The sequence below is a fragment of the Grammomys surdaster genome, unplaced genomic scaffold (assembly GCF_004785775.1).
Source record: "Grammomys surdaster isolate TR1022 unplaced genomic scaffold, NIH_TR_1.0 203, whole genome shotgun sequence".
NCBI classification, from domain to species: Eukaryota; Metazoa; Chordata; class Mammalia; order Rodentia; family Muridae; genus Grammomys; species Grammomys surdaster.
This window is the reverse complement of record NW_021604648.1, coordinates 1628753-1642412: the sequence shown is the minus strand read 5'-3', so window position 1 is coordinate 1642412 and position 13660 is coordinate 1628753. Positions and strand designations below refer to the sequence as shown.

General features: G+C 50.8%; 1 protein-coding gene across 1 annotated transcript in view; it reads left to right on the top strand.

Annotated features, from left to right (window-relative positions):
* Positions 1 to 11388, top strand: part of Xrra1 (X-ray radiation resistance associated 1) — a 62711-nt gene extending 51323 nt beyond the window's left edge. The window contains exons 12-19 of the mRNA XM_028770709.1: positions 1219 to 1344; positions 4008 to 4101; positions 4821 to 4936; positions 7776 to 8099; positions 9464 to 9662; positions 10263 to 10378; positions 10542 to 10647; positions 10944 to 11388. Coding sequence (XP_028626542.1) covers positions 1219 to 1344; positions 4008 to 4101; positions 4821 to 4936; positions 7776 to 8099; positions 9464 to 9662; positions 10263 to 10378; positions 10542 to 10647; positions 10944 to 11203 — 1341 coding nt within the window. The 3' untranslated portion in view covers positions 11204 to 11388. The remainder of the gene's footprint in view (positions 1 to 1218; positions 1345 to 4007; positions 4102 to 4820; positions 4937 to 7775; positions 8100 to 9463; positions 9663 to 10262; positions 10379 to 10541; positions 10648 to 10943) is intronic.
* Positions 11389 to 13660: the final 2272 nt, after the last annotated feature.

The following is a 13660-nucleotide window of genomic DNA, read 5'->3' as shown; positions in this document are numbered from 1 at the left end:
AGTGGGGGTAATCTGCCCTCAGATCTGTTTCTAGAATCATGAAAATGCCTTAATTACTCTTATCGTTGTGCCTTCTGCCTTGAAGGATGATGGGAAATGTGGGGTGAGTTTAGGGATAACTAATCTTCTGTGACTAGCGTTAGGTAATTCACTCGTGTAAGTGTGGAGTTGAGCAAGGATCTCACCCCAAGTTCAAAGTCGCACAGGAGAGAGCTGTAGGCCCCCTCAGGAGTCCCTGTCACAGGGAGTTGAAAAATAGGGGAGACTGCTGTCTGCTGTCATCCTACCCAGCTCTGTCAGGTTGCCAGGGTAACCAGTAGCCAAGGAGCCAGCTAAGTCTCCAAAGGGCGTCACCCATTTACCTGACACTGACCTGTTTCACGTCATGTCCCGGCTTCACAAGGTGACTCAGGAGGACATAAAATGTTTGCCTCCAAGTAGCTGTTCGTCACATGCTCATCTGTCACACAGGGATAGTAGAACTAGAACGACGGGGTCAAGATCATACAGCAGTTAGGGCCACTAGGGACATTTGGTTCATCTTAGTCCGTTATCTACCCTCATCTCGTCCTTTGTCTCCTTGTAACTCATGGAACGTAAGTGAGCTGAGTTTGGCAGGGTTAATCCATCAGTTCCTTTTTCATGCTTGATCCCACGTTGGCCCCGAGGCACTCCAGGCTGTAGGGGAGCAGGTACTATGGGAGATCCAGATAAGCCATCCTATCGTCAGGCTGAGCCTGCCTCAGGTTAGTCAGGACTTAGCTGTTGCTCCACCCTGAAGAGTACTTGGGTTTCCCTCTCAGCCCGATCCTTCCCTCCCACTTCTGGCTAAGGCGATTGATGGCCTTCATCAGTGTAAAACCTACTCTACCTCCTGGGGGACATCTCAGCTGATGCACAGAAGGGGCAGCCAGAGCTAAGGTACACAGGGCTGGGGCTGGAGGAAGGGCAGAGCCTCTGTGTCTGCAGCACTCCTATAGTATTCTGGCCCCAGAGAACTTGACATTGGAACTTTGGATGCTGGAGAATTAGCTCACATGACCTCAGAGAACATGAAGTCAGAATTCTGGCCTTTATGACCATAGATGTCTCTTTGGCCACACTCTCTACAGAGGTCTTTCACCATACCAAATAGAAAGGGTGCTGGCTGCTGGTAGCCTTAACTTTTTTTTTTAATCATTGTGACACTTTGACTCTGACCTTGTTTTTCCTCCTAAGACAGCCAAGGTATGTTCACTTCCTCCCATATTTGAGATTCTTCCTGTGAAGTCACTAAAAGCAAGGAACCAGACGTTGGCCCCGCCTTTCCCAGAGCTGAGATATCTTAGCCTGGCCTACAACAAGGTAACTGCACTGCTGTCTCCGTGGGCACAGATGGGAGGAAGGGAGGGGCTGTGAACCATTCCCACCCGAAGCCCAACCCTTACTTCCCTGAATGTCAACGTGTGGCCCTGGTTCTCACGGTGCCCAGGGTTGTCACTTGCCACGCACTAGCCTCTATGGTAGGCACTGAGTATACAGGTGCCCAAAGGAAGACCTCAAGTCTTGGGCTGTATCATGCTTGCTGAGCTACTGAAACCCAGGGTTGGTGGCATGTCCCTATGATCCCACCCATGGGGAGGTAGTGGCAGGTGGGTCAAGGCCAGCTGCCTGGTGAGTTTGAGGTTAGCCTGTGCTGGAGGCATTGTGTGAAAGAAAGGAAAAGATTTGGTCTTTCAGAGCTTGTCAGCAGTAGGGACAACACTGGACAGGCAACCACACTATACACGTGCTTGGTGCTTTGAAAGAGATACACAGCACTGTGAAGTAAGTGCATAATGCCCGGTCTGACCTCACGGTTGGCCAAGGAAACAGTGTCTAAGCTTAGATCTGAATCACTGACTTTAGACAGGCGAAGGGGGTTGGGAGACACAACAGACTGAAAAGTTCAAGTGTCTCTCTTCAGCTGTTTCCTTCTATCTAGTATCCATGTCTTGTTTGGCTTTCTATAGACTCTCTGTTGTTTGTTTTGTTTTGTTTTGTTTTGTGCATGCTATGCATGTGTTCACCTACTGAGCTACACCCCCAACCCCTGTGTTTTCTCATTCAACTTAAGTATTCTTAATTTTTCCTGTGGCTTTTGTCTTTGACCTGTGGGTTCCTTAGGAGTCGGTTGGTTAATTTCCAAATATATAAGGCTCTTCTCAGCATCTTAGATGTGCTGATTTCTAATTATATCTCTTTCCGGACAAACATGATTTGTGAGATTTCTTTCTTTTTAAATCTATTTAAACTTGAGGTTTGAGGTTCCTTGCAAAATTGATGCTTGCCCTGTAAGCTCTTAAAGCAGATGTGGAGACAGAGTGATGAATGTCAGTCAGGATAAGATACTGGCAGTGTCACTACTAGTCTGTGAACTCATGCTTGCTTACCCGCTGCCGGCAGCAGTGTATTCAAATATCTACTCACGGATCTAGGGAGATGGCTCAGCAAGTCGCTTGTCACACAAGCGCGAGGATCTGAATTCATATCCCCAGCACCCACATAAAAGCCAGCTGTGGAAGCTCACACTTGTAACCCAGGTGCTGGAGAAGAGCAGTTACAAGTGGGCCTTGCTGGCCAGCCAGGCCAGCCAAAACAGATTCAGGTTCACAGAGAGACTCTATCTCAAAGGTAAGGTAGAGATGCCATTTGCTTCAGCAGCCAAACTGAAGTGTCTGCCCTTCCCTTCTGTCTTGGGGCTTCCGTTGCTGTGAAGAGACACCATGAACAAGAACTCTTATAAAGACAACATTTAGTTGGGGCTGGCTTACATTTCAGAGGTTTAGTCCATTATTGTCATGGCGGGAAGCATGGCAGCATCCAGGCAGACTTCTAGAGAGTACCCTAGAAGGAACTGAGGTTCTACATCTTGATCTGAAGGCACCTACAAGGAGACTCCCTTCCGCAGGCAGCCAGAAGGAGGGTCTCTTTCACACTGGGGAGAGCCTGAGCACTAAGAGACCTCAAAGCCTACCTACACAGTGACACACTTCCTATTCCAACAAGGCCACACCTCCTAATAGTGTTACTTCCCATTGGCCAAGCATGTTCAGACCACCACACCCTCTCACCTTTGTGCCTGAATCCAAGCCCACTCTGGGCTCCTCTGGTACCAATAGCCCTGATTCCCCTCCACTGCTGTCCCCATGTTCTCACTACTCTACTCAACAACACTTGTGTGACTTTTGTCACGCAGTGTCTTGCCTGACAACCTACAGGCTAAGTACATGGGGCACAGTAGCTCCTGACTCCAGCCAGCCATGATGTGTCCTTTGTCATGGCTCAACTTTATTCCATTGACAGGTGAGTCTCTGCTCCCTGACCCTCTTCACTTGGTCTCTTGGTGTCTAGGACTGATGGGAAGGAGAGGCCAGGAGTGCTGTTGATGGAATGCTGGAGTGTGCGGGCTTGCCGTAAGGGAGACCAGTTGCATACAAAGTCAGTGCTGTGCCAGCCCTCGAGGCTCTTTGAGACAAATGCTTCTGATTATTTGGCCACCAGTATCCTTGATACTTTCATATCCAGTGTGTATAAGAGATTTTGAACTCTTAAAAATTTGCAGAGACTGGAGAGATAGCTCAGCTGTTAAGAACACTAGTTACTCTTCCTAAGGACCCAGATTCAGTTCCCAGCACCCATGTGGTAACTCATAACCAAGTGTAATCTAACACTAGTCCCAGGGAGATCCATCGCCCTCTTCTGACCTCTGAGGTCACTGCACACATGTGGTGCAGACATATGTGCAGGCAAAACACCCATACATATAACAATTACTTTTAAAAAGGTGAACCAGTTGTGGCAGATTTTGTAGACAGAAGTGTAAAGTGTTCGGAGCAGAGCAGGCAATGGTGCAGGGATCAGGTGTTGCCTACTGTCTGTCACTCCCCCACCCCCCACACAAATCTGTTCTGTAGCCCATCCTTGCTAGCCAGCATCTCCCACCTGGGTGGGGAGCATTCACTAACATGTCTCCTGCGCTTTTCCAGATCGCAAAGGAGGATGCCGTCCTGCCAGCAGCTCTCTTCCCCTCCCTCTGTGAGCTTGTCTTCCATAACAACCCTTTGGTAGCACACACACGAGGTATGGTGGCCACAGATCTGTCCCCCAACCCAGTGCTTAGTGTTAGCCCTAGAACTTTGATTCTTGCCTCTTAGGTGCTAGGCCAGACGTGCTGGTGGGCAGTGAGGGTGGGGCAGGAGGAGGAGGAAGGCTCAGCGACCCTGGAGAGTCGCTAACATTGCCGAGCACCTGCTTTGCACCTGCTCGCCCTGACAGCAACCATGGCGAGAAGGTGTTAACCTCAAGGACTTGGGTGGAAACCAAAGCTCACAGCAGTTAAGATCTGGTCAAGGTCACTCCAGAAAAGAAGCTGGGACTTTTGAATCCTCTAGCCCTTACTTCAGCTCTTTGAGCTGCACTCTGGCTGTAGAGCAGGTCTGTGCGGGCTCGCCTCTATTTCTCCTCTGGGGTTGGCCCAGCTGCTGGGCCAGCTCTGCCAGCAGCCTGAACACAGTTCTGTTGCGGTGCCCACCATCTCCTGGCCAAGGCCTAACAGCTGGAGGTGTATTGGAGTCCTGGGCCTGCTGTGACAACAGTGTTATCACTTTTTTATCTAAGCCTGTCTGTCTGTCCGTCCCATTCCTTGCTTATATAATAGGAACAATATGGCACTGACTTCTGAGGGTTGAAAAGAGAATACAATTACATTAACACAGGCAAAGCCACCTGAACAGTGCCAGACACACAGTAAGCCCCAGGAGACACTAGCTAATTGTCATCTTGTCTTCCTTTCATACCAGGGATCCCACCACTGCTGAAGAGCTTCCTCCAGGATCGACTGGGCATCCGCTTAGTTCGAAAGAAACTGGTAAAACCTAAACACCACATATTGATGCCTCGGAAGGAATCACGGAAGGTAAGCCTTCCAACAGGACCCTGGCCTCGGAGAAATTGAGCTGTTTTAACATGCACATAACTGGGCACGAGAACCCTGCTCCCCAGACAGACCTGGAACCTCTCCATCGGCTCTCGTGCCTTCTCCTTTCCTGTTAAACACTGGAGCAGGGGTGATAAGACAAAGAGCCCCAGCAAGAGGAGGGTAGAAGGAGAGCCTTGGTGGTCACTAAGTCAGTGACCTCCTAATTTCACAGAGAAACTATTGAGGTGATATTTAAACAATGATGCTGCATGGGCTGACCATCTAAGCGGCAGCGGTTCTGCTTAGCTCAGGCCACATGCACCAAAACTAGACCTGTAAGACCGAGCCTCAGGCCAGCCAGATGCACAGGCCCTGGCACCCATGAGACGCCAGCGTGGGAGATGGCTCTGCCAATCTACCATGATGTCTCCACAAGGCTGGGCTGAGCCATCTACGCGGTACCCGGTAGAAATGAGACTCTAAAGCTTAATATTATCCAAAGGCTTTGTGTATTTGGAAATGCTTAATTAACAATTTGCCCACACAATTAGAGTTGTTTCCCAATACCTAACCTTGGATAGAATTTGTTACCCAGGACTGTTCTTGACGCATCCGTGGTTCTCCATGGCCGCTACATCGCTCCTCCTCCTCTTAGCTCCTCCTATATTAGCTCCAAATTACCGAGTTTTATTGTAAAATGTACGTGGGTGAGGTGGGGGGCGGATATCCCGCTACAAGAAACTCAGGGCCAGAAAAGAAGTAGGAAGAAACCAACCTGAAGTTGGAAGACCCATCACTGTCTATAGCTGTCTGAACTTGGCAAGAGTTTGGATTTTTTATTGTTGAGCCATTAGTACTTCAGCTCTGGAAGGAGACAGGGAGCTCCATTACGGAGCCCAAGACTTAGCACACAAGTTCCTGGTGCAAGTTACAGCTCTGAGTCAGCAGGCCCGGAAGCACAGCCGCTGCTGCAGGCTGGCTGATTCCCTCACTCCGCAGCTCTTAGGCGGGCCTCTGGGGACCATGAGTTAGTAATTATCATCCTCTTGATCTGAAGGAATTTAAAAAAAAATTCGTGAGACGCTCCTGTCTCCAAGCTCAGACATTGCTGTTCCCCAAAGGTAGATACATCTGCCCCTTGCCCCGTCCGCTCTGCTGCAGCTCTGTCCAACCAAGCTCTTAAGCCCTCAGAGGAGCACAGCAAGTGTTTAATTCCAGAAATAGCAGTTCCTAGGGTTTCTCTTGCCCGCTCTGAGGATCTGCCACATCCCTGCCTGTCTGGCTTCTGGGGAGGGAATGTTAGTGAGCTGGGTGCTCAGTACAGGCCTTGTAAGGCACTCTGTGGCCAGGACTCCATGGAGCACACACACTGCCTTCTCTCACCTCCCAAGAAACAGGCTCAGAATGGTGCACCAGCTCACCAGATATGTGCATTGGGTTTAGGGTGGCCCTCCCCCCTCATCCTGTTCAGGGTCCTGAGTAACTGAGATATTAATATTAATAAACGCAAGCACCAGCTTGCAGGAAACAAAACAGTAGTGTGCACGTCTAGGCACAAACCCACCACTTGACCCCAGAACAGGCTTAGGCCTGACGCTAGCTGGGGGTAGTCTTAGTGCAGAGAGACAAAGGCTCCAGGCCATGCGTGCCCTTGTACCAAGGCATGGGCAGGCAGAGAAAACAGAGAGCATACTCGGTGGGCTTTTCCCTGTGAGGACACAAGAGACAGATAGACCAGACTAGTCCTGAGGGCAGGAGGGCAGGCCACCAATGAGCCAGGGTTGGGGAGTGTCAATTCACCCTGTAGGAAGGGCTAGGGATGCAGGATAGGATTAAGAAGCAGCCCTCCATCTCCCTCCTGACATGGGCTCCTAGTGTGCGGAAGTCCTGCTAGGTGCTGCCTTCCCCCATGACATGGGTTTTGAAGAAGGTCCACTACCTTCAGGCTTCATTCAAAACACAAACTCTACACATATCAAAAGGAAAAAATTCTCTTAAAATAAAATCTGTTTTAGAAATGAGTGGTCCTTCCTGCTTCTCAGGTGTTGGATCTGGGTCTAGGTAGGACTGGGGTAGGGGCGGGGTGTCTGCCTTGTTCACAGGAGGAAGCAGCTTCCAGGGATCCAACTGCGTCTCAGCTTGCATGCTCCTAAGTACAGTGCCCAGGGATTTCTACTCTGTTAGTCTGTAAAAGTAGACAAGAAGGCTCAGTGTGCACTCGGCACACACATGCATGCATGTGTGTGTACACACACACAGCCCACCCCCTCACCCCCCAGGGAGTCAGCACAGGAGAGATGGTGATAGGTCCTGACAGTTAAGGAAGTAGTCCCACAGCTCCTGAGAAACCTGGCTCAGGAAAAGTAGGGCCACTCCACCCACTTACTCCCTGAGAAAAACAAGAGGCATTCTGGTGAACCCTGAAGAGAAGCCGCTAAGAACACAGTGAGGCCTAGAGCCCAGGACTCCAGGCAGAAGGGGCAGATTGTGTCACTGATCTGGACAAGTCTTTTTACCTCTTCATGCCTGGGAGACAGGCTCTAAGTTCCTTGAGTAATTTATAATATTTACACTGCATGATAGAGCCCTTGTGGAGGTCAGGAGATAACCTGTGGGAGCCAGTTCTCTCCTTCCACTGTGTGAAACCCGGGGATCCAACTCAGGTGGTCAGGTGACAGCAGAGCCCTTCCACACTCCATGGTGGTGTGGATCGAGCTGTGTTCTCCGTGAGCATGTGTGACTGCTCGCCTGCTTCCCCAGACTGCTCCCGTTGTACAACCCGTCTGAGGCTGGTAGGGTGAGAGAGCAAAATCAACCGAGCCTTTCTCTCACGCAGGTGAAAACCTACATCCCCAAGGTGCCGAAGCATTCTCTGGTCCCCCATCACCTCAACACGATCACAGATGATCCTCCATCAAGTCTTATGCCAGAGCCAGATCACTCCACTGAAAACACCTCTCATGAGGCACTGTTTTCCAGTGAGGGCCCAGAAGGCCCTTCCCTAACTCACCGGGCCTTTGTGCCGATGCCTCCCATCTGCTCTGACTCCACTCTTCACAGTGAGACAGTTTCCCACCAGAGTCGTACAGCCGGCCTCATGAGCCCAGATCACCCATCAGATGAAGACGCCAAGAGTACGGAGTCCATCTTCCTGACCCAGGTGACAGCCCCCAGCTGCCTCCAGCCCCAGCCGCAGCGCCCACAGGTTCCTGAAGCCCCTGAGCAACCTGCACTTCCTGGGGCAGGCAGGAAACCCCGAAGGAAGTGCAGCTCTCAGGCGCCCTTGTATCCTGTGGCATAGACAGCATCTCAGATCTCATGGGGACCTAATGCTGGCCAGTCTGCAGAGGCTTGTCACTACTTGTCTCTGTGTCCCTCTCTGCTGAACGGTACTTCACTTCTCACGCTTCCCTGGGTCCTGGGAACAAAGATGGCTCAGGTACAGGTGCCACCTTTGAGGTGCTTGTGGTCTACTGGGGAAGCTGGTAGCAACAGAGCTGAGAATGGGAGAACCGAAGGACCTGGGCCCGAGGAAGGATGCCTCCTCCCTCCAGAAGGGTATGGGAGGGTGGGATGAGCTGCACTTCTCAGGGCAGGAGAGGAACACAGTGGAAATACGGGCAGAGAGCGCAGGGAATGAGGGCTGGGGAGAAATTCAAGCGGGATGTTTAGAACCATGACTATCCATGTCAGTGCAGCAGTGTGTAGAGAGGAAATCAAGATTGAACACCCCCAACCTGAACGACTCAAATCCAAAGTGCTCTGAATTCTGATTTTTTTTATGTGCCAACATATCCACAAGTGGAAATTTTGATGATTTTTTTTTGTTTCATACATAAAATAATTTAAGATGTATGAAATTACCTTAGGGCTATGTATATAAAATGTACATGAAGCATAAGCAAATTTTATGTATAGACTTGGGTCCAGTGCCAAGGTATCTTATCTTGTCGTGTAAATATTGTAAAAAGCAAACACCTCTAACCCCAGGCATTTCACACAAGGACTGTTCAACCTCTCACCCCACCCCCAGAATGTCCCTACATGAAATAGGGTTTCCTGCATTGAATGAAGCCATTTGGGTCGGCTGAAATGTCTCTGGTGAACCTCAGAGCAATAACAAAAAATACAAAACAAACACCTTCAGTGTGGCACTGGAGGGTCCTTCCTAGACCTTCTTAGCACTCTGGCCACCCACCTGTCTCTTTAAGTGTGCCATCATGTCACTCCCTGACTGCTGCAGCTGCAATCTTTTGTTGTGGCTTGCAGTCCAGCCCTCTCTCTGCCTTGTCTGGGGACAGCTCTCCTGTGTCCCTGGAACTTGGTGCAGTCTAACTCATCACCTCCTGTGGAGCTTTCTGGCTGGTTCTGGGCCTACTTTGAGAATGCCCAAATTGGCCATTCCTCTGCCTGTTCCCACTCAGTATTTAGTCTATCTGTATCAGGGCTCAGCACTGCTGGCTGTGCAGAGCAGATACTGGGACGTGGCAGGGAACAAGAGAATGTATTTTCTTCCTGGCACAGGTGAATGAGCTGCCATCCTCCACCGTCCACAGGGAAAAGTTGGAGGCGGAGGAGAATGACCAAAGGAGACCATCAACAGCACCCAGAGAGACAAAGAGGACTCGAAGGAAGCAGACGGGTACCTCTTTGCACAACAAGTATGACGGCTATGAAGAGCTGCTCACGGTCAAGCCTGATCCGGCCTTTCTGGAGCCAAAGGGTATGGGGTTAAAGTGCTAGGATTAAAGGCATGTGCCACCAGGCCCTGCCCTCTATGTCACGAGATTCTTAGGGTATGGCAGCATCACTGTCCTTTGCTGAACTGTCATTGCTTTGGGGGTCGTGGCTTTCTTCAAAGACTGGCTGGATTAGCCCAATAACTCTGGGTGAGAAATTTACTTGCAGAAAAGGGCGAATAACCAAACAAAGCCAGGTTCCTGAGTTCTCACCAGTCTGTTAAGGACCAGACCATTTCAGATCCAACGCCCCTGGTTTGGGGCAGCAGAGGCAGTGCCATCTCAGCTTTGATTCCATTTCATCTGATGTGCCCCAGTATCTGTGCCTCCAATTAGCCTGCCAGGGAGTGGGTCTCCTGAGAGTCAGCCCCTTCCATGTGATCACCGAGTTTAAGGGATCACTGTGGGGCCAAAAGTCTCTCCACATTAGACTCTGAGCTCATGGAGACATTTCACTCAATAAATGGTGGAGGTCTAGGCAAGGGAGCAGATGAGGGAGCCCTGGGAATGCGTTCTTAGGTGTTGAAGCCCTTTTCCAAACGCTGAGCAGGGTCAGAGATGACACCTGTTGCTGCATCCTCTAGGCATCCAGAAGAACACACAGGCCCTGCATCGCATGCTGAAGCAGCCGCTCATCTGCCGCTCCTCCAAGCCCAGGCTGGACACTTTCCAGAAACCCTACATTCCCAAGGAGAAGAGGGTAAGCACTTCAGCCACTGGCTGTTCCAGAGCTCTGAGGACTCGGCGGGAACAGACCCAGCTGTTACTTTTTGGGACCCTGAGGCCTGTTTCCCAGCGCTCCCTACTGCCCCCTGCCTGTCACTTTGTATGAAGTAACAAACCTTTTCCTTGCTTTGTGCCAGGCTGGGAGGGTACCGATTCCAGCTCCACGAAAGACCCGAGCGCAGCTGCTGGATGATATCCTCATTCGCATGCGGGATCCTCGGAATGTTACTGAGGCTCCACTGGGTATGGTGCCAGCTGTCCCACCGGGCTGATGTCTAGCAGGGTGGGCGGGTGGGAAGCTAGAAGGAAGCATGAGGAGCAGGGAGGGCTGTGGGAAGTAGGAATCTCTGAGCATCTATCTGCAGTGTGCTGGAGCATGCAAGCAGGAGAGTTCCACGTCATCAGCACCTTCGGGTCTAGAACTAAGGCATGACCTCCTACTGTCGGGGCTGGACTGCTTCTACACACCAAGATACTTTCTGCATCTCTGGGCCAGGGAAACCGGGCGAACCTGGCGCTGTCCTTTCTCGTCCCTGTAGGCGCTGTGTTGCAGCGGCGTGCACAGCAGCGCCTAGTGAACCAGAAGCAATACCGGGAGGCCAAGCGGCTGCTCAAGGAGTTCCGTGCACGCTACCGGCAGCTGGTACGCAGCTCGCTGCGGACTGTGTTCGCTGCCAGCCCGCCGCCCAGGCCGCCCACCCGCCGTGCGCTGAGCGCCGGCCAGCCCAAGTTGGGCCGCTTCCTCGAGTTCATGGACGAGTTCTGCCAGGAGCCCGCAGCCAGCGACTCGAAAGAGTAGAGCTGCGCACCGCCTTCCCCAAGGGCTCTGTGCCCTGGACTGTTCCCATCCCTGAACAGAGGGGGCTTGGGCTCCATCTCGCTCCGTGGTCAGCATGGGGAGCACAGCAGGACCTTGCCTCCGAGCCCAGCCAGGCCGCACCTGGTGGCTGGCCCAGCAGCAATAAAGAGTGGTGTAGAGCAATACAATGGGTGCCAAGTATCCTCCTTGGAGGTCAGGCCAGAGCCATAGTAGCAGTGTTACTCAAGAAAAATCTCTGTTGATTCCTGCATCCCAAGAGGGCCGTGAGAACCCCACCTGAGTCATTAAGGACAGCTTCCGTAAGTGCTGAGACAGAAGTAGCCTAGAAAGCTTAGAAATGGCAGCAAGTTGTCAGCAAGAGGCAGGGTAGCAAAACTCGGGGTGTGGGACGGAGTGGGGTGGGGTGTGGGGGGTGTGTGTGTGCGTGTGCGTGTGTGTAGATGCTCAGAGACAGTTTTCCTGTGAGGAAGCCTTTTCCATTGTGAGGGTGAAAGAAGACGGAATGGCTCCTTTTGAAATCATTGCTGGTAGAAGGGAGGGTTCAGTTCCCCAGTGTCCTACACTCAATGACACAGGCTGAAGACAAGAAAGTCGTCTGTAAAGAAACACTCTGGCCAAAGCACACTGGGGCTGCTGCATTCTTGGCGTGTGCCCAGTAGACAGCATCTGCCCCAGGAGGGTCTGGAGAAGTCCACTAGAACTATGCTAGGTGTGACCTAAGAGCGTTCCCCCTGGAGGCAGCTGACTTTCAGTGCTCAGGGCCCAGGAAGCACAAGGCTCCTTGATCCTCAGCAAGACAGACTCCCAAAATTCCAACCATTTGCATAGTATTGAACCCAACTCCACAGACTTATGCAAGTAGCCAGTTAAGAGCCCATACTAAGCTGTGGTCATACCCAGACATGTAATGGACATATAATGGACACAGGTCACCACAGGTGACAAAAATACAGTTATCCCATTCACAGACATCTGAACAGATAAAAGGAACACAGTGACCCACAGCAAAAGCCACATTCAGGGCATTTGTTGACTTGATAGGTTGGACTTTTTGGAGCTCCAAAGCATTCCTTTACCTCTAGGAGAATCCATTCTGACACTGACATTGTCAACCCACCAGGTTCCACTTGTGGAGAAGCTTCTAGACAGCTCCCTTCAGTCAGATGTGTTCATGCCACATATTCTCAAGGATGGACCTACCTCCACCAAAAAAACCAACCTGTTTCAACCTAGCTTCTTGTCTCTCTTTGGCATTAATAGTGTCTCTCTTTGGTCACTACAATGGACTGTGTAGCGTGTCTGCCTAAATTCCTCAGTTCTGACTCTGCTCTTTGTACCCCCATGGCAGCCCTTAATCAGTGTGAGGGCATCCCATAGAGGGTACGCTCATCTGGGCCAAGCACCACCACCTCTCACTTGAACACGCTGGGTACCTCTCCTTGCTAAGTTCCTGATCACTCTGAATTCCTTACTTTGGCTTCCTACCTCCAAAGCTGCTTTCATAGAGAGCAGAGTTCAAGCAGGGACTTTTCCATATATATAATAAAATGTTGCAGCTGAACCCCAAGAAGGAAGCCATTGTGTACTACCCCAACTCTGCTGCTACTCTAGTAACACTTGGTCAAAGGACATGACAGCCCATGTTTTGTTTTTGTTTTGTTTTTTTTCAAACAGGGTCTCATGTAGCCCAAGATGGCCTCCAACTCTGTAGCCAAGGATGACTCTTGATCCTCCTGCCTCTGCATACTCCTAACTTTTAGCTTCAGTTTGTGTCCTCCAACCTTCCCAACTGTCTCTAGTTACCCAAGATGCTGGTGAGCAAATTGGGAGTTAGGCTAGAAGAGAGAACTGGTAGATGGAGATTGCAGATTATGTTCACATCCTGAGTTAGCTCAGAATCCCACAGTACAGTGGTAAAGTGGGAGAAGCCTGGTTGCTGGCCCAACCTACTCCAGTCCAGATAGCAACTGGAACCAGTTTGTCAAGGCCAGTGGTAGAGGTTCTCGCTGTAAGGTTAGCCAAGGCCACAGTGGCAGAATAAGCAACCAGCAGCTTTGGAATCAGAGGGCCCAGCACCTAGACTGAACTGCCAGGGCTGGAGTTCCTATCTGGAAAAGGACACACCCGCTATTCCTAGTTAGAAGGGAGTTAACAGTGTGCAGAACACTAAGGACCAAGTGCCCGACTACGGTTTTCAAGTCTCCAACTGGCAGCATGCTCACTTCAAGCACTTCCCTTGGAGGTCTTGGGCCAGGTGATGTCACAGGTCCCACATCCTGCCTTACCATGCACGACATCGACTCAGTGCTCTTCCAGGCTCACTCTCTGAGTTTAAAAGGAACAGGTTATCATTTGTTCTCTTTTAATGAAAAACTTATGTCAAAGGTATTTTTTGCGACTTTCTAGCAATGGTTCCAAAGAAGGATATTTAAAAAA